Source organism: Mus caroli, chromosome 9, assembly GCF_900094665.2.
Source record: "Mus caroli chromosome 9, CAROLI_EIJ_v1.1, whole genome shotgun sequence".
Lineage (NCBI taxonomy): Eukaryota > Metazoa > Chordata > Mammalia > Rodentia > Muridae > Mus > Mus caroli.
In genome coordinates, this window is record NC_034578.1 from 103,995,899 (window position 1) to 104,013,706 (window position 17,808).

Below are 17,808 nucleotides of genomic sequence, written 5' to 3' on the forward strand. Positions count from 1 at the left end.
CTGCCACTCATTTTGAGCTGGCTTCCAAGACATGGCCACATACAAAAGGATAAAGACCTTTTAGTTTGAAGTTGACAGGAACACAAAAATTTGGCTAGTCTCACAGATGTTTAACTCCAGTTGTAACACTTGGCCCTCAGTAGTCATTTATTAACTACATTTCGAAGAAAATTTCTTGGCTGAAAAATATGAATCAGCAACTTGTTTAAAAACTCAGCAGCGTCCCGGGCGTGGTAGTGCAAGCCTTCAATGCCAGCACTTGAGAGGCAGAAGCAGGTGAGTTCGAGTTCGGCCCAGTCTACACACTGAGTTCCTTGACAGCCATGACTATGTAGACACTGTCTAAAAACAACCAACTCAACACCGCATCTGTCCTAATAATGGCACGTAGCTACCGATTACATGGAGTTATTTAAAGTTAGTTTACTTTAAAAAGTCAAATGTAGTTTCTCAGATATACTAACTACACGTCAACACGAAAGCCGTGTGTGGCTTAATGGCTACCATACTGAACAGCAAAGGTCTAGAACGTGTTCGTCGCCGACAGAAAGTTCTACGAGACAGAGTAACAAACAGAAGAACTAAGCCGAGCTCGTCCGAGAACACCACCGCCTCTCTTGAGGCTAGACCAGTGGCGTCGGGCGTGACCGGTCGGTCGCACGTCTCTGCGAGGCGCCCCGGTCTTCGCGCGGACACGGAACCCACGCGCGGGGAGGCCCTTTCCCAGGACGGGCGTTAACAAACAGTGCGGCCGGCGCTGCCAAAGCTCCCAACCACCACAGAAACCGGGAGCCTCCGAGGCGGTGCGTTCGCCTGGAGCGCCCAGAAGGGCAGGCCCGAGCGCACCCGAGCCTCGCGGGCCAGAGGCGCTGGCCTCCGACCTCTCGGGGAGCTAAAGAGCCAACGAGGAAGAGGAACCCAGGAGAGACGCCCGGCACCCGCCGGCGCGGGCTGTCGCCTCCGGGAGTGCCTAGCAGTCGGCGGGGAACGTCGGGACCTGGGACGGCCGGGCCTCGCAGGCGGCGGCGGCGAAGGCGGAGCCCCGACCGCGCCGGAGAAACGCGCAGGGATCCCCCCCCCCTTTCCCGGCGGCCAGTCAAGAGTAAACAAGGCCTCGACTCCCGCCGCGCACTTACCGGGAGCCGCGACCTCGCGGCCGCAGAGCCCAGGCCGGCCGGACCAGGTCAAGCCGGACCAAACGAGGCTGACGGAGGCGTAGCGGCAGCGGAGGCGGCCGGCGGACGCGGCTCAGGCCCGCGCAGCTTCCTCCGGCAGAGCCGTCCCCCCGCAGCTCCGGAAGTGTTCTGCGCCGCGCGTCACTTCCGGTAGGGGTCGGCCTGCGGTCGCCCTGGAGGCTCCCAAGCTTCTGACGACTGCGTAGTCGGTTGGAATCGCTTCCTCGCCATCCTCTAGCGAGAGCCGCTGAGAGGAACTACTGAGCGTTCGCTTTTGAAGGAATGATGTAGGCATTTGTTTCCTGCGTTATAGCCTACCAGCGTCTTTACTCGATAGATAGTTTTAGGTTTTCTTGCGTGTATTTTGTGTGTGTCGCACGGCTCGCGTGCAGAAGAGGTCAGAGGACAATTTTCCGGGAGCAGTTTTTCTCCTTCCCCCATGTGGGTTTCGAGGATCAAACACTTGTCAGGCTTGGCAGTAAGCGCTTTTTACCCCCTGAGGCATCAGGCCCTTAGATGAGATATTTTTAGCTTTTTTTTTTTTCCCCCTGACCAGACGTCTCCCCACTTCAGCGTTTATACTCTGACGAACAGCGTGAGAAGACATTCTGGCAACACCGGAGTAGGTAAAAAGATCATAGTTTCCGGGCAACTATGGTTTGACATGAGCCATACTTGGAATTTCTACGTACGTTAGGAAGAAGTTCTGGCCCATGGGCATCGATCAGACTTCAGTTTCTCATGACACTACCCTCGTAGCCACCCACTTCTCCGACTTCCACTCACCTTCACGACCGATATATTTTGTTTGGTGTGGTTATATTTAGAAGCAACTCACTATATAGCCAAGGTTGGTTTGCCTTGCTAGATTACCAGACCCAGCGATTCATACATCGTAAGTGTTTCGCTGCACACCCTCTGCCCACAATATAGACTGCATTAGGACTCCAGTCACCCAAGTTTTGGTCACCAAGCCTTATTGTGGACTGATAGGAGGCTCACTCAAATAGCAGCTCCATCGAGATGATATTACTGGAGTGAAGCCAGAGGCGCTGTGAGGTAAATCAATGTTCGTGCAAATCTGTAGATAACCTAGTTCTACCTTTTCTGGAGTGTATGTATTGGTATTCAAGACAGCCGGAAAAATGAGGCAGAAAGAAAAAAAAGACTGTATAGTAGCCTCTTTTATGTAATTCTTGGAAAAAATATAACTGAGGAGACTTGGGAGTTGGCTGGGCCATTAAGAGCTCTTGCTGTTCTCTCCAGAAACCTGAGGTCCTTGCCCACTATTGATAATGTCCTGTAACTCCAGCTCCAGGGGATCCGAAGCCCTCTTCGAACCTCTTCCGGCACACACATACTTGTAAACAAAAAATTAAAAAAAAAAATTTTTTTTTTTTTGAGAAAAGGTCTCACTATGTATCCCTGGATAACTTGAAGCTCTATACAGACCTAAAACTTACAAACTCATATGTGTGCAGCCACACAATCTACTTAATGTATATATATGTATATATATATATATATATATATATATATAAATTTGGGTCATAAATCAAAATCAGGGGTAATCAAATGTTGAAAGTCTCTAGAGTAAGGATTAATAGCACTTGGAGGGCAAAGGCTCGGGGAATCATTGAAAGTTCCAGGCCAACCTGGTCTACATAATCCAGGCTGCCCAGCAAGGCAGCCTGAGGTACATGATCAGTAATTATCTTTAATTAACAACAACAACAACAACAAAAAGTAGCCGGGCAGTGGTGGCACACGCCTTTAATCCCAGCACTTGGGAGGCAGAGGCAGGCAGATTTCTGAGTTTGAGGCCAGCCTGGCCTACAGAGTGAGTTCCAGGACAGCCAGGGCTACACAGAGAAACCCTGTCTCAAAAAACAAAACAAAACAAAAAAAAACAAAACAAAACAAAAAAACTGTGCCACTTGCTTTTACAGAGAAGATTCACTTCAATTGATAAAATGTCTCCATTAAATTGGCCTGTAACCAAGACATTTTCTTGATTAATGATTGATGTGGGAGGATCCAGCCCACTATCAACAGTGCCATCCCTGGATGGGTGGTCCTGGTAGAGTATAAGATTGGAAGCTAAAGCTAGGCAGTGGTGGCGCATGCCTTTAATCCTAGCACTTAGGAGGTAGATAGAGCTCTGAATTCCAGCAAGGCCAGCCTGGTCTGTGAATCAAGTTCCAGGACAGCCAGGGCTACACAGAGAGACTATATCTGGAGAGAGAGAGAGAGAGAGAGAGAGAGAGAGAGCAGGCTAAGCAATCCATGTGAGCCATGCTCTTCCCTATCCCTGCTTAGGTTTCTGCCTCAAGGATCCAAAACATATTTCCTGCAAACTAGTTTCCAGCAATCACTTTGAGTTACTGGTAACAGACCCACTGCAGTGAGAACTAGAGAGGAACAGTCCATCTGTAGAAGTCTTACACCTGCAAACTACAGAATGTGGGTGCTCACTTATCAAGTCCCATTTTATATGAGAGACCTCATGGAACCTTGGGTTTTGGACCAATTCCAACCCCGTTTCACTGTAGGTACTGTGGGACAGTTGTCCTCAGGATTCCAGTACCTCCCACGTACATGCCCTGGATGGTGACTAAGAGCACTTCCACTCTTTCGAGAGGACCTGAGTTCAGTTCCTAATACCCACATGTAAGTTCAGGACTGCCTTTTTCTAGCCTCCACAGGCTCAAGTGCAAATGTGGTACACATATACTCACAAAGGCTCACATACATACACATATTTTCAAAAGTTTAGATTCACCCTCAAGCTCCAGTACAGCAACATAAAATGGCTCACCTACAATCTCCTGAGCTTACATGTGCCATACCATAGGTACATATGGCTTTCCAGTGTCCTTGCAAAACACCAAGGTTTGAACCAACATCATGAAGTGCACCCCAATTTTGTGGCATGGTACTACACCTTAAACCTGGACAAGGTACCCAAAAAACTGAATGAGGGCCATGAGCACCTGAGACATCACTACAAGAAAGCACATCTTCATTGTTCTGCAGAGATCTGCTCAAAATGGTGGGTTACTACCTAGTGATTGTTATATATGTGATAACAGAAAAAGCATATTAATAGCAGTAATCTTTCCAAAAATGATTTTCTCCTGGGCCTTGCCTATAGGAGCAAATCTGTCATGGATTATTTTAATCTGAGGGAAACCATCTCTGAAAGATTACCTGCTAGTTATTAGCTTGTCCTATGGTGGCCCCTGACATGTGTATGTGTGCACGTGTGTGTGTGTGTGTGTGTGTGTGTGTATATGTGTGTATTTGTATCTCTATGAGTTCAAGGCCAGCCTGGTTTATAAAGCAACTTCCAGCACAACCAGGGCTCCACAGAGAAACCCTGTCTCAATTCATGTACATATTCATGTACAATGGGTAGAAGATCTGGGCAGGAGAAACGGCTCAGCACTTAAAAGCATTTACTGCTTTTATAGAAGACCTCGGTTTGGTTCCCAGCACCCACATAGAAGCACATGACTATCTGTAACTCTGACGCCTTCTAATGACCTGTACGGCATCGCATGCATGTGATGGACATACACGCATACATGCATGCATGCAAAATAATGAAAAACACTGGTTTAAATCTCTCCTCCCCCCAAATGTGATGGCGGCACGGGGCACATCCCTTTAACCCCAGCACTGGCAAGGCAGAGGCAATTGGATCTCTAGGAGTTCAAGGCCAGCTTGGTCTACAGAGCAACTTCCAGCACAGCCAGGGCTACACAGCAAAACCCTGTCTCAAAAACAACAACAACAACAACAACAACAAAAAAAACTTGTTAAAAATTCAAAAAACAAGCCGGGCGTGGCGGTGCACACCTTTAATCCCAGCACTCGGGAGGCAGAGGCTGGTGGATTTCTGAGTTCCAGGACAGCCTGGTCTACAAAGAGAATCCCTGTCTCGAAAAATCAAAAAAAAAAAAAAATTCAAAAAACAGTGAGATCTGATCAAAACCCAAACAAGGGCTGGAGAGATGGCTCAGCGGTCAAGAGCACTGACTGCTGCTCTTCTGAAGGTCCTGAGTTCAAATCCCAGCAACCACATGGTGGCTCACAACCACCTGTAATGAGATCTGATGCCCTCTTCTGGGGTGTCTGAAGACAGCTACAGTGTACTTACATGTATAATAAATAAATCTTAAAAAAACAAAAACAAAAACAAAGATGGCACCTGTTTAATCCCAGCAGTCCAGAGGCTGAGAGAGAACGATTACCAGGTCGGAGTCTGAACCCAGCCTAAAACACATAGCAATTATCAAGCCATCAGGGCTACATTGTCCCAAAAATAACAAAACAAAACAAAACAAAAGCTCTACCTGTGGATACAAGAAATGGTTCCTTCTATAAGTCAGCAGCAAGGCCCTCTCCTGGTCTCTCAGACTAATAGTCTCTTGAACCTGGAGTAGAATCACCTGTGTTTAAGCCACTCCAATAAAACAAGAAACATAATTGAAGTAGACAAGTGGTCACTCCAGAAGGGGCAGATTTGACAAAAGGATGCTCACAAAAGGAAGGCCTGACAAAGGGCATTTGCAGAAGCAGCTGATGCCTCCTGATGCACATAGCTTAGCTAGGATTAGGAGCAGCAGAGGGAGATTCAGCAACGTGGGAGTAGCCTCCATCTTAGCTTCCATCTAAGATGCCAGCATAAGGATCAGGCCAGACAGAAAGGGTGGACCGGCCTTTTTATGCACAAAGTCCCTCCCCTCTTAAAAACTAAACCATTAAGCCCTACTTTACTCTTTGTTTCTTCCTTCCTTCCAAACAAAACAGCAACTGACTGTCTCTCGCTGGCTGTTCACTTTTCTGTTTGTCTGAGAAAAGGTCTCTGTAATCCTGGCTGGCCTCAACTCACAGTTGTCTTTTCTGTCTCCTGATTGCTGGAATTAAAGACATGCACTAACACACCTGGCCTATTCAGTTTTTTTTTTTCTTGTTATTTTTAAGATTCATTTGATTGTTATGGGCCTGGAACGGCTCCATTAGGAGTGCAGAGGACCCGTGTTTGACTGTGATTCCTAGCCTCCATGTACGTGGGTATTTTACCTGCATGTACTTATGTGCACCAAGTGTGTGCCCGGTGCCCAGGGAGGCCAGAAGGTTTTGGATCCACTGGAACTGGAGTTACAGATGGCTGTGAGCCGACTTGTGGGTGCTGGAAATTGGAACTAAACTCAGGTCTTCCGGAAGAGCAGCCAGTACTCTTTTAATTGCTGAGTCATCTCTCCAGCCTGGCTGTTCAGTTTTTCATCTGCCACTGGCTGTCCTTCTGGAGAGCTTCAAGTATCACCAATAACTAACAGTTATTGAAGTCTTGAACTAACAAGACTTTACATCTCTTCCCTTCACCCACCATTTGGCCCTTGGATTCCAAAGTACCATCCTTTTTTTTCTCTTTGTTTCCTTCATGATAACAATAGTAATAATATATAATAATTATCCTCTGTCTTAGGGTTTCTGTTGTTGTGAAGAAACACCATGACCAAAAACAAGCAGGGGAGGAAAGGGTTTATTTGGCTTACACTACTACACCATAGTCTATCATTGAAGGAAGCCAGGCCAGGAACTCAAACAGGTCAGGGTCAGGAGCCATAATTCGACAAGCTAATAACTAGCAGGTGATCATCCTGAAGTGGCCTGCCTTGGATTATTTTATAATCTTGACAGGGGAGCCCTCATTAAGCAAGGCTGTGAGGGACTCATTTTAGGAAAGATTCCTGCTATTAATATGTTTTTCCTGTTATTACTAAGCATATATAACAATCACTAAGTAGTAGCACACCCCTTTGGAGCAGATCTCTGCAGATCCACGAAGATGTACTATCTTGTAGTGATGCAATATAGACACATAGATGACTTAAATCTTAATGATGATTCTATAAGAACTCTTAAAATTATATCTGTGATTATTAAGCTCTTTTATAATGGGACTGCTATTAGGTCCTTTTCTGATTGTCACAGCTGCAATGAGAACTCTGTCAGTCTCCCAAGTGTCACCAGTTAATTGCTCTTAGATGGTAACCAGACTTTCTCCTACGCAGAGCACATTCCAGGAGGTTTATTATCGGTGCTAGGACAGAAGATAAAATATCTACTGGGTTTATCTATAGAAAACTTCACTAATAACCTAGTTATGGTTTTAACCCTTCAGTGCACCTGTGGAGCTGAGACAGGTGATGGATGTTTAGCTAGATAACTACTCCTAATGGATATGCATGTAAACATTCACTGTCGTAAACTTCTATTTCATTTTATGACTTGATTTTTTTTGTGTGTGAACTTGTGATGAACTTTGTAACGCAATCATGTATTCTGAGGGGCCTATAAGTACTGAGGACTAAGAAAGCAGCGGATCTAGAGAGTAGAATTTTTTGCCTTTCCCCACTAGAGTAGAAATCTTTTCCCTTTCCCTGCTCAGGATCTTTCTGCTTTTCCCCTTAGATAGCTTTCATAGGAAACTTTTTTTTTTTTTGGTTTTTTGGTTTTTTGTTTTTTCGAGGCAGGGTTTCTCTGTATAGTCCTGGCTGTCCTGGAACTCACTTTGTAGACCAAGCTGGCCTTGAACTCAGAAATTCACCAGCCTCTGCCTCCCAAGTGCTGGAATTAAAGGCGTGCGCCACCACACCCTGCATAGGAAACTTTTTACAACTTAGTAGTAAATTCTATGATCACTTCTCTAAGTGTCTTCTCTTGCAATATCCGACTAGCAGGCTGAAAGTTAGAGCCCAGCAGTTCCTGCTGAGATAGAACAAAGGCTGCATTGCTTAAACCTCCACTGTTAGGCTACAGGTGTTAAGAGGACTCTTTAGAAGTTACCATCAGCATTTCAGTACAACTAGAGAGCTAGAAAGGTCCAAGACCCTCAGACTTTAAAGCCATCACCGGAGTCCTACTCTGTGACTCCACCAATACCCTGCCCCAGCAGGTCAGAAACCTGGAGGCAGGAATTAATGGAGAGGCCCTGAGTAGGCTCCTTGCTTCCTTCCCCATGGCTTGCTCAGTCTGCTCTTTTATAGAACCCATGACCACCAGCCTAGGGATGGCACCACTCACACTGGGCTGGGCCCTCCCCCATCAATGACTAATTTAAGAAAATTCCCGATCTAACGGAGGTCTTTTCTTAACAGACACTCTCTCCTCTCAGATGACTATATTTTGTGTCAAGTTGACAAGTCTAGCCAGCACATCCTCCTTTTTCTTCTCCCCCCCCCCTTTTTTTTTGCTTTATTATTCATTTGCTTATTACTTTAGATAGGCTCTCCTGTAACTTGGACTCGTGTCCAAAAATTTGATACATTGATGAGAATTGTGGCACATACCTTAGAGTTTTACTGCTGTGAGAGACAGCATGACCAAGGCAACTCTTATGAAGGAAAACATTTGATTGGAACTGACTTACAGGTTCAGAGGTTTAGTCCATTATCATCATGGCAGCAGCATGGCAGTGTGCAGGTAGAAGCGTAGCTAGAGGAGCCAAAAGTTCCACCTCTTGATCCAAAGGAGACTGGCTTACACTGACAGGATGGAGATCTCTAAGCCTGCCTCCAATAAGCCCACACCTCCTAGGAGTGGCACTTCCCATGGGCCAAGCATATTCAAACCACCACACGCCTGCAGTCCCAGCACTTGGGAGGCAGAGTCAGAAGGATCAGCAGAAGCTTAAGTCTGACATGCTTTAAATATATATAAACATGTTCTTAGTCAGCCAGGGCTATATGCCAAAGGACCTGTCTCGAAAACAAAAATATCTATGTAGCCAGAGCTGGCCTTGTCCTTTTCCTCTATGTCCTATTGCAGACAGACATGTTCTACTATGCCTAATGTGGTGTGTGTGTGTGTGTGTGTGTGTGTGTGTGTGTGTGTTGAGGGGGGTGGCAGAGGTAGGGTAGGGCTGCAGAGCCTGTGTATAGGCATGGACTTCAAAGGTGCCATCAGAGTCCCTTATTACTCTCTGCCTCATTCCTTTGAAACAGAGTCTCTTCCTGAATTGGAACATGAGTTTTTGTGCTGAGCAGGCAGCCATCAACTCCCAGTGATCTCTGTTCCTGCTGCCTCCCTCCCACCCACCCACCTAATGCTGGGGTTACAAGGCAATCACACACCTTGCTCAGCTTGTTCTATCTGTGCGGCAATCAGGTCCTGAAGGTTGTGCAACAAGTTCTCTTAACCATGGGGCCAAATCGCCAGCCTCCCTCCTCCACCTTCCATTCTATAGGGGCTCACAATGCTGCCCACTCAGGCCTTTAAGAACCCATCCTTCATGCCGGGCGTGGTGGCGCATGCCTTTAATCCCAGCACTTGGGAGGCAGAGGCAGGCAGATTTCAGAGTTCGAGGCCAGCCTGGTCTACAAAGTGAGCTCCAGGACAGCCAGGGCTACACAGAGAAACCCTGTCTTGAAAAGTCAAAAAAAAAAAAAAAAAAAGAACCCATCCTTCAGCATTTTCAAATGTGTGGGGATTGCTCTTTTCCTGCGTCTCTCTTACCAGTTGCTAACCAGCCATGTTCTCATTCTCCAAGCACCAAGGTGCAAGGAGACCAATAGCTGCTGCCCATTTTCCCCTGGTGCCTCCGCTTCCTAATTCTTCTTCTGCCATGCTCACCCCTTGCCTTCACACTCTCTAACCTGGGCTGCTATCATTATCTCAGCTGGCTTTGCTGCCCTAGTCTCTCCCGACATAAACTGATTCAGTGAAGACAGACTTTCGATTGTGTTGCTGTTGGGTCTGAAATTCTTCCACGGGCCTCATTACCTCCTAAGAAAAGAGACAGGTGGACTGGAGAGGTGGCTCATGGTTAAGGACACTTCAACTGTCTGTAGTTCCAGGGCATCTGAAACCCTCTCAGCAATGCACATAAAACATAAAATGAAATTATATATATATATATATATATATATATATATGTATATATATATATATATATATATATATATATATATATGTATATATATATATATATATATATATATATATGACAGTTTTTTTTTGTGTGTATCGTTCCAACTTCCTTGTCCTCCATTCTCCCATAGGTCTTTGATACCAATCAACCGCCATCACTTCCTGGTTCTAGTGTTCCTGACTCTCCCATCCCCTTTGAAGCCCCTGCTCATAGTGATTGCAGATTCTTTGGTCTCCTACTTCTTGGTTACTTCTTTGCTTATTTTTCAGGCCCTTCCTCATCTATTTGATCTCTAAACACTGTAAGGGGAAGGGTTTCAGGGGTTGTGAGGGTTCCCACTCCCTTGGTGATCTAATTTTCCTGGTTAATACTGAATTTAACCACTAGCCCGAGCCTCTTTTCAGAATCCTGGATCAGGAGATAGATCTATTAATAGAAATATCAAACTAATTTTGTTTAAAATGTCCTTTACCATCCTCTAATCTGCTTGACCCCTGTCTCTTCCCCAATCTCAGTTAAAGATGATATCTTCTTTCTAGTTGTTAAGGCCAAAAACATTAGCATTGTCCCGTAAGCCTCTCTCACAAAACTTTTTCTAAATATATATATATATATATGTATATATATATATATATATATTTTGTGTGTGTGTGTTGAGTCTTTGCCTCCATGAATGTATATGTGCTTGGTGCCCAAAGAGGCCCAAAGAGGGCATTAGATCTCATGGAACTGTAGTTTCAGACAGCTCTGGGCTGCTACGAGGGTGCAGGGAACAGAACCCAGGTACTCTGTAAGAGCAGCCAGTTCTCTGAACTGCTGAGCCATCTCTCCAGCTTCTGCACGAGTAGTGAGCAGAATGAATTTCTGTTCACTAACAGGTCCTTTGGGTTTTCCTTTAGAAAATATTCACCATTGGATCGCTCCTCATTTACAACTCTGCTATGTGCTGGTCCAAGCCAACATTTCTACGCATGACCTTTAATTTTCTCCAGCCCTTGGATTTCCCCTGGCTGTTTTCACCAGCAGTCACAGGGACCCTGGTTTTTGTTTGTTTGTTTTAAAATCTCATCTGAGATTGTTATTCTCCATCCAAAACCTGTCATAGAAGAGACTGATGCCCTTACAGTTCCTCCTGATGAGTAGTCTCTGTTTCTCCTGTCCTCACCGGCTACTCCACCACCCCACCGCACCCCATTCCCACCCCTGTGGCCTGTGGTTTCTCAGATTTGACAACACAGACATCTCAGAGTTTTCGAATTTTCTTTATCTTCTGCCAGAAAGGTCCTTCATCCTTTACCCGGTATCCTTAGACAGGACTCATTTCCATGCCCTAGATCTTTATCCTTTACCTTCCTAATGAGAGCTTCTCTTGTTTAACAAATTAGTTACAAATTATTTGTCTCTCACACTTTACTTCTTCCCGGATTTATTTTCCTATAGAGCCATTTTTACCATAGGACGTATGCCATTTTTAACTTCATCAAGGCTTATCAAAGACGGGGACCTGTACGGGGTACCTCCACAATTCAGCACCTAAAAATAAAGTGGGTGTCATGCAAAAGCAAAAGGCTGTATGCGACCTCTGTGGAGTGCACAGATGCATAGGACCACAGAGGACCAGAGAAAGAAAAAACCTCAAGTCCAAGAAGACTTCCTGGAGGAGTAAGTCCCTGACAATCATTCCCAAGCCCCTCCCATACATCATTAGGGAAAGAGCCCCGCCCACTAAGGAGGAGCGGCAGCCGGAAGTAGACTTCGGGGCGGAAGCCAGGCTAGTCCGACTGGGCCCTCTTTCCGACCTGCCCACGGCCCCGCCCACCTGAATGTAGGTGAAAGGTCGGCGGAGCCGCTCGGGCAGCGGAGCAAGACCAAGACGGCCCGGAGCCGCCAGGCAGACAGACAGAAAGAAGACTGACCATGGCAGACGAGCCGAAACCCATCAGTCCGCTTAAGAACCTCCTGGCCGGCGGCTTCGGCGGCATGTGCCTGGTGTTTGTGGGGCACCCCCTGGACACGGTCAAGGTGCGCGGAGTGTGGATTGGGGGCTTGTGGAGGAAGGCCCCAGGGCGGTGGGGAGGTTACGTGGAAAGTAGGGACCGCCGCGAGGTGCTGCCTCTCTGAACAGAAGTGGAGCCGGACTGATGGATGCTTCCTTCCGTGGGAAGTTCACAGAGGGTTGGTATGTAGTTTACTAAGAAGCGCTGCTTTACCTAACCCGGCCAGAGGCTCTGCATTCAACTCCCTGGCACCTCAAAACAATTTTTTTTCCTCTCGAGAACCAATACGAAATAGACAGAGGCTGTACATCGCGCCCTAAGAGCCCGACAGCTCCTATTTCAAGGTCTTAGGATGGCAGTCTTTTTTGAGCCCTGCGCACTTCTTTGGAGATGAGAAAGAAAAAGCTGCTGTCTGTGCCTGGTTACCCCTGATATTGTTATAAAGATTGAAACAGGTTATCTGTAGACTTGGCCTCCCCCACAAATTAAGGACAAAGGTGGCAGAGATGTCCTTTGACACAGTCTCATAAAGCCAGTGTGTCCCATAGCCTATCTCTTGTGCACTTTTCTTTGCCTGAAGAGGCACCTGGCCATTTTCAGCCAGTCATTCACTGCAGGGTAAGCTGCATAGTCACCCCCTTAGCAAGCAATGACCAGCCAGGCTCAGGTGTGGAAATCGAGGGGACCTTTCTCTCCTCAGCCCTCCATTCTTCCTCTTGCTGTACTTTCAGCCAGGTCTTGTGGAGACTGAAGTCTATATTCGATGACTTAGCTCATAGATGAGCTCATATAAGCTCGTAGCTTATAGGTTTCTTTTTTCTTCTTCTTTTTTTATGGACATAGACCTGAAGGGAAATGACAGGTCATAGCCAGGATGAGCCTGTGAGAAGAAGACATGAGTCTTTTGTGTGTGTGGATGGCGTGTTGCTGGGGGCTGGAAGCCAGAGAAGATGTGAATCTCATAAAGGTGGTAACCTCGGTTGGGGGCTTGATAGGATGTCAGATCCAGTTTCCTCCGAAAGAGAACAGTATCCAAGAGCCTTTCCTTGGCAGGCTTGACAGCAGGCTATCTGACGGCCTCTGTTCAAAGTGAAGCTCCCCACAGACAGCTCATCCTAAGGAGGAGACTCTGTAGTGTTCATCCTTGAGAAATCAAATCCTCTCAGTAGCAAAGGCTGTGTGGGCTTCTTAGTGCTTCTAAGACAGTGGCGGCAGGTTCAAGTAGCTCTGTCTAGCAAGGGGGAGTTTGTCTGGCCTTTATTTCTAATCTTATTCTACAGAGGCAGAAATCTTGTCCTGCACATCTGAGACTTTTAAAAAGCAATATTCTGACTCCTTATATAAGTGTACTCCTTTCTCGTCTCCTCTTGCTCTTGATGTTACACCCAGCAAGGGCCGAGTGACCTCTGTACTGGATTATAAACGACTGAAAATGCTCACTGGAGTCTTGACAGAGAGGATTTTCCTTTGCAGTATAAACCAAACCCACAGCTGACCGCTGTCCTTTTGACCTCGGAAAGCTGGGTGGTCACCAACTAAAAGCTGATGCTTTTGTGATTTGGTGTTTGTTTTTGTATTTGTTTTTATTTGTGTTTTTCCCCCCTTTGGAGACACAGTCTCATGTATCCAATGCTGGCCTAAAACTCAAATTGTAGCAAATAACCTTGAATTTCTGACCTTCTGCCTCCCAGGTACTTGAAGGTTCTTTCAAGGTTTCAAAGAAACTAAGCCTTGGCCTCTTATGTCCTGGTCAGTAAGAATTGCCACACTTTAGAACTGGGGTGGGAAAACATTTTACAGACAGTAGTGTTGGAGCATTGAAAAGCTGGCTGACTGGGAGCTGGAGAGATGGCTCAGCGGTTAAGATACTGACTGCTCTTTAAGAGGTCCTGAGTTCAATACCCAGCAACCACATGGTGGCTCACAACCATCTATACTGGAATTGATGCCCTCTTCTGGTATTCATCTACATAAAATAGATAAATCTTAAAAAGAAAGGAAGAAAGAAAGAAAGAAAGAAAGAAAGAAAGAAAAGCTGGCTGATATTTGCTGGGTGTAGTGGCTCATGCCTTAATTCCAGTACTCAGGAGGCAGAGGCAGAGGCAGGCAGGGCTTGTCAACAAGCAAGTTCCAGGACAGCAGGAGATGTTATATAGAGAAACCCTGTCTCCAAAAGCAAACAAACAAACAAACAAACAAACAAACAAGAGAGACAGAGAGGGAAAGGGGAAAGGAAAGGAAAAATGGCTGATTTCTGACTGGAAGGCTACGGAAAGCTATATAATCCAGTATCATGGGGAGGTGTCTTAGGTCCCAGAACACTAGAGATTTGCAGTTTATAAGAAACAAAGATTTATTTCTTAACAGTTCTGGAGGCTGGGAGTGTCAAGATGCACGGGTCTACCATCTGCCTGGCTGTGTGTGCTGTGTCATCCCATGGTGGAAGATGGAAGGGCAAGAGAGCCAGAGATCAGACTCAAGTCTTAGTCTTTTCTTTGGCTGGCATTAATCCATTCATGAACAAACACGGACTATCAGGACTTACCTCATAACACTGTTACTGAATTTTGGGGTTAACTTCCAACATGTAGTTTGGGGCAAGAGGAAAGACAGGGCAGGCATGAGCTTGGATATGGAGTTAGGATGTCATATCAGCTGAGGAAGGCTCTAGGTTCCCACTAGTTGGGATGGCTGCAGGCTTCTGAGATAAACAGAAGGGACATTTAAAAAGAATCACTGGGGTGGGAATGTAGCTCAGTTGACAGAGTACTTGCCTAGCATTTGTGAAACCCTTAGTTTTGTTTTGTTTTGTTTTTGTTTTTGTTTTTGATTTTTTTGAGACAGGGTACAGGGTTTCTCTGTATAGCCCTGGCTGTCCTGGAACTCACTTTGTAGACCAGGCTGGCCTCAAACTCAGAAATCTGCCTGCCTCTGCCTCCCAAGTGCTAGGACTAAAGGCGTGCGCCACCACGCCCGGCCACATAAAGCTCCCCTTCCCTCTTGGTGGGAAGTTTTGCCTACCATGGAGGATCTGAAGGTGCGCACAAGGGTCGTTTGATGAACAGCAGCCGCAGCCACTGGACAGTATGACTATTGTGTCTCATAAACGTTAAGATTTGCATGCCAACCTTATTGCCTAGGGAATGACTTCCTCACTGGGGTATGTAAGGTCCTAGCAAAACAGACTATAGAAATCCTGGCCATTTCAGTTTCTATTATGGTATAAAACTGGACCCTAAGACTTAGGGGCTAAAATAAAGACTCATTAATGCTCGTAGTCTTTGTGAGCCATATTTTGGGGAGCACTTTGGGTGGGTGGTCTGCATTAGGTCTGTTTCCTTTCTTTCCTTTCCCTTTCTTTCTTTCTTTCTTTCTTTCTTTCTTTCTTTCTTTCTTTCTTTCTTTCTTTCTTTCACATTTTCTCTGTATAGCCCTCAGTATCCTGGAACTTGCTGTGTAGACCAGGCTGGCTTGAACTCAGAGATCCACTTGCCTCTGTCTTTCTAGTGCTGGCATTAAAGGTGTTTGCTACTACGATCCTGCTATGTATTTCTTTTTTAAATAGATTTTCTTGTATTTTCAGTCTGACCTTGAACTCATTAGATAGCCAATGATGACCTTGAACTCCTGATTCTCCTGCCTTACCTCCTAAGTACTTGGTGTATTCTCATTCTCTCTCTCTCTCTCTCTCTCTGTGTGTGTGTGTGTGTGTGTGTGTGTGTGAAATAGTGAAGAAACATAATAGTTTGGGGATGTAGCAGAGTCACTGATAAGAGTGTCTAGCATGCATGAAGTTTCAGTCCCTAGTGCAACATAAAACCAAGCTCTCTGTGTGTGTGTATTTTGGTATCCAATGAAATATTTGCCAGTAAAAAGAATGAAATTATTGGGGGCCGTGTCTGGAGGAAATAGGAGAGAAATGGATTATATACATGAGGTACATTTTATATGTGAATGAAACTGTCAGAGAATAAATATAAAACATACATACTTTTAAAGACTGAGATGGTGGGGCCAGAGTGAACGGGGCTGGAGGGAGAAGGAAAAAAACAAAAGACTGAGATGGCTCCACCAGGTGGAGGTGGCGCTTGCCTTTAATCCCAGCACTCAGGAGGTAGAAGCAGATGAATCGCTGAGAGTTTGAGGCCAACCTGGTCTGCAGAAGTGTTGTCTGGAAAAACCAAGGGGCCGGGGAAGAGATGCCGGAGAGCAGGCTCAGCTTAAGAGCACACTATGCACTGCATATAGTCATATACACAAAATACATTTTTTAAAAAAAAGAATGAATACTTCGGGCTGGAGCGATGGCTCAGTAGTTAAGAGCACTGACTGCTCTTCCAGAGGTCCAGAGTTCAATTCCCAGCAACCACATGGTAGCTCACAGCCATCTGTAATGGTATCTGATGCCCTCTTCTGGTGTGTCTGAAGACAGTTACAGTGTACTCATATACATAAAATAAATAAATAAATGCTTGTTGGTTTTTTTTTTTTTTAAGAAAAAGAAAAAAAAATATAAAGAATGAGTACTGCTACACAGAGAAACTCGGTCTCAAAAGAAAAAGTAAATACCTAAGTTGAATGAGCGCTAATGGGGTAAAAGTTGAAGTCTGAATCCATCAGAAGAAAATGCCGAAGACACCTACAGTGGTGCGCATTTCCCGGTTTAAATGAAGCTGAAGGGCTGAAGATCCAGCTCAGTGGGAAAGGTGTGAACAGGGTTCTAGGCTCAGCCTCCAGCCCTGGATGGAAGGATGAGGAGCAGGAGGGGAGAGGAAGAGGAGTTGGATCATCGATGGTAATTCTAGAGGGTGATTGTTTTAGTTTTCTGGTTTCAGGTCCGACTGCAAACACAACCACCAAGTTTGTCTGGACAGCCACCTATGTACTCTGGGACCCTCGACTGTTTCCGGAAGACTCTTATGAGAGAGGTATGCTTCTGGTGCCTGCTGGCCGTCCCTTACTCAGAGGCTGAATGCAGGCCTTGGCACTACCTTCAGGGGTGAAGAAGGTAGCTGTGAGATCCTGCTGGCCACACTGTAGCTCCTTAGCCACGTCCGCCTCCTCTGCCGTGGAGCCTGATAATTGCAGCTACTGGAGATACAGATGCATGAAGCCCATAAAATGCTTCGCTCTTCTGGGAGATGGAAGTATCGGCAAGGCTTAATTGAAGCCATGGTGAACTGAATAAAAATTCATGTCTTGCCATATCGTGGCACTTCCCAGTAATCCTAGCACCTGGGAAGCTCAGATAGGAAGATCTTAGGCCAAGGTCAGCCTGGGCTACGTGGAGAGCTCCTGTATCAGAAAACCACTGATGGTAGAGAAATGGCCCAGGAGATAACAACACCAGTCCGTGCAGGGGACCCAGGTTTGGTTCCCGTGGCACCAGCCATTCATAACTCAGTTCCAGGGCATCCAACATCCTCTTCTGACCTCTGGGGACACTAGCACATATATGTGTGAGTGTGTGTGTTTGTGTGTGCAGGCAAAACACCCATAACATAGATATCTGAAAAAAGTGACAAAAAAATCCAACAAAAAGGAAATGTGTGGAGTTTGGAGAAGAAGGGAGGCAGGCAGAGTCTTTGTGCTCCTAGGCAGGGCACTTAGTTTTGTTAGAGTTATTTGACTACATAATTTTTTTTTTCTTTTTTTTGGTTTTTCGAGACAGGGTTTCTCTGTGTAGCCCTGGCTG

General features: G+C 45.9%; 3 protein-coding genes across 6 annotated transcripts in view; 2 read left to right on the forward strand and 1 right to left on the reverse strand.

The window, feature by feature from the left end:
• Window positions 1-1,312, reverse strand: part of Arih2 (ariadne RBR E3 ubiquitin protein ligase 2) — a 51,240-nt gene extending 49,928 nt beyond the window's left edge. For all 4 annotated transcript variants that reach the window (XR_003837563.1, XM_021171368.2, XM_021171367.2 and 1 more), the window contains exon 1: window positions 1,137-1,312. The gene's annotated coding sequence lies outside the window, so the exon portion shown is untranslated. The remainder of the gene's footprint in view (window positions 1-1,136) is intronic.
• Window positions 497-2,616, forward strand: LOC110302439 (homeobox protein cut-like 1). Its single transcript, XM_029481992.1, has 2 exons — window positions 497-565; window positions 628-2,616. Exons 1-2 carry the CDS (start codon window positions 497-499, stop codon window positions 1,327-1,329), a joined length of 771 nt encoding a protein of 256 aa, XP_029337852.1. The 3' UTR covers window positions 1,330-2,616.
• A 9,288-nt stretch (window positions 2,617-11,904) lies between these two features.
• Slc25a20 (solute carrier family 25 member 20) overlaps window positions 11,905-17,808 on the forward strand; it is a 19,731-nt gene continuing 13,827 nt past the window's right edge. Inside the window, exons 1-2 of the mRNA XM_021172967.2 lie at window positions 11,905-12,138; window positions 16,949-17,041. Of these exons, the coding sequence (XP_021028626.1) occupies window positions 12,034-12,138; window positions 16,949-17,041 (198 nt within the window). The 5' untranslated portion in view covers window positions 11,905-12,033. The remainder of the gene's footprint in view (window positions 12,139-16,948; window positions 17,042-17,808) is intronic.

Coding starts and splice junctions, on each gene's coding strand:
- LOC110302439 (XM_029481992.1), top strand. CDS start 497: ATGGCTACCATACTGAACAGCAAAGGTCTAGAACGTGTTCGTCGCCGA. Junction 566..627: donor AGAAAGTTCTACGAGACAGA/GTAACAAACAGA, acceptor TCTTGAGGCTAG/ACCAGTGGCGTCGGGCGTGA.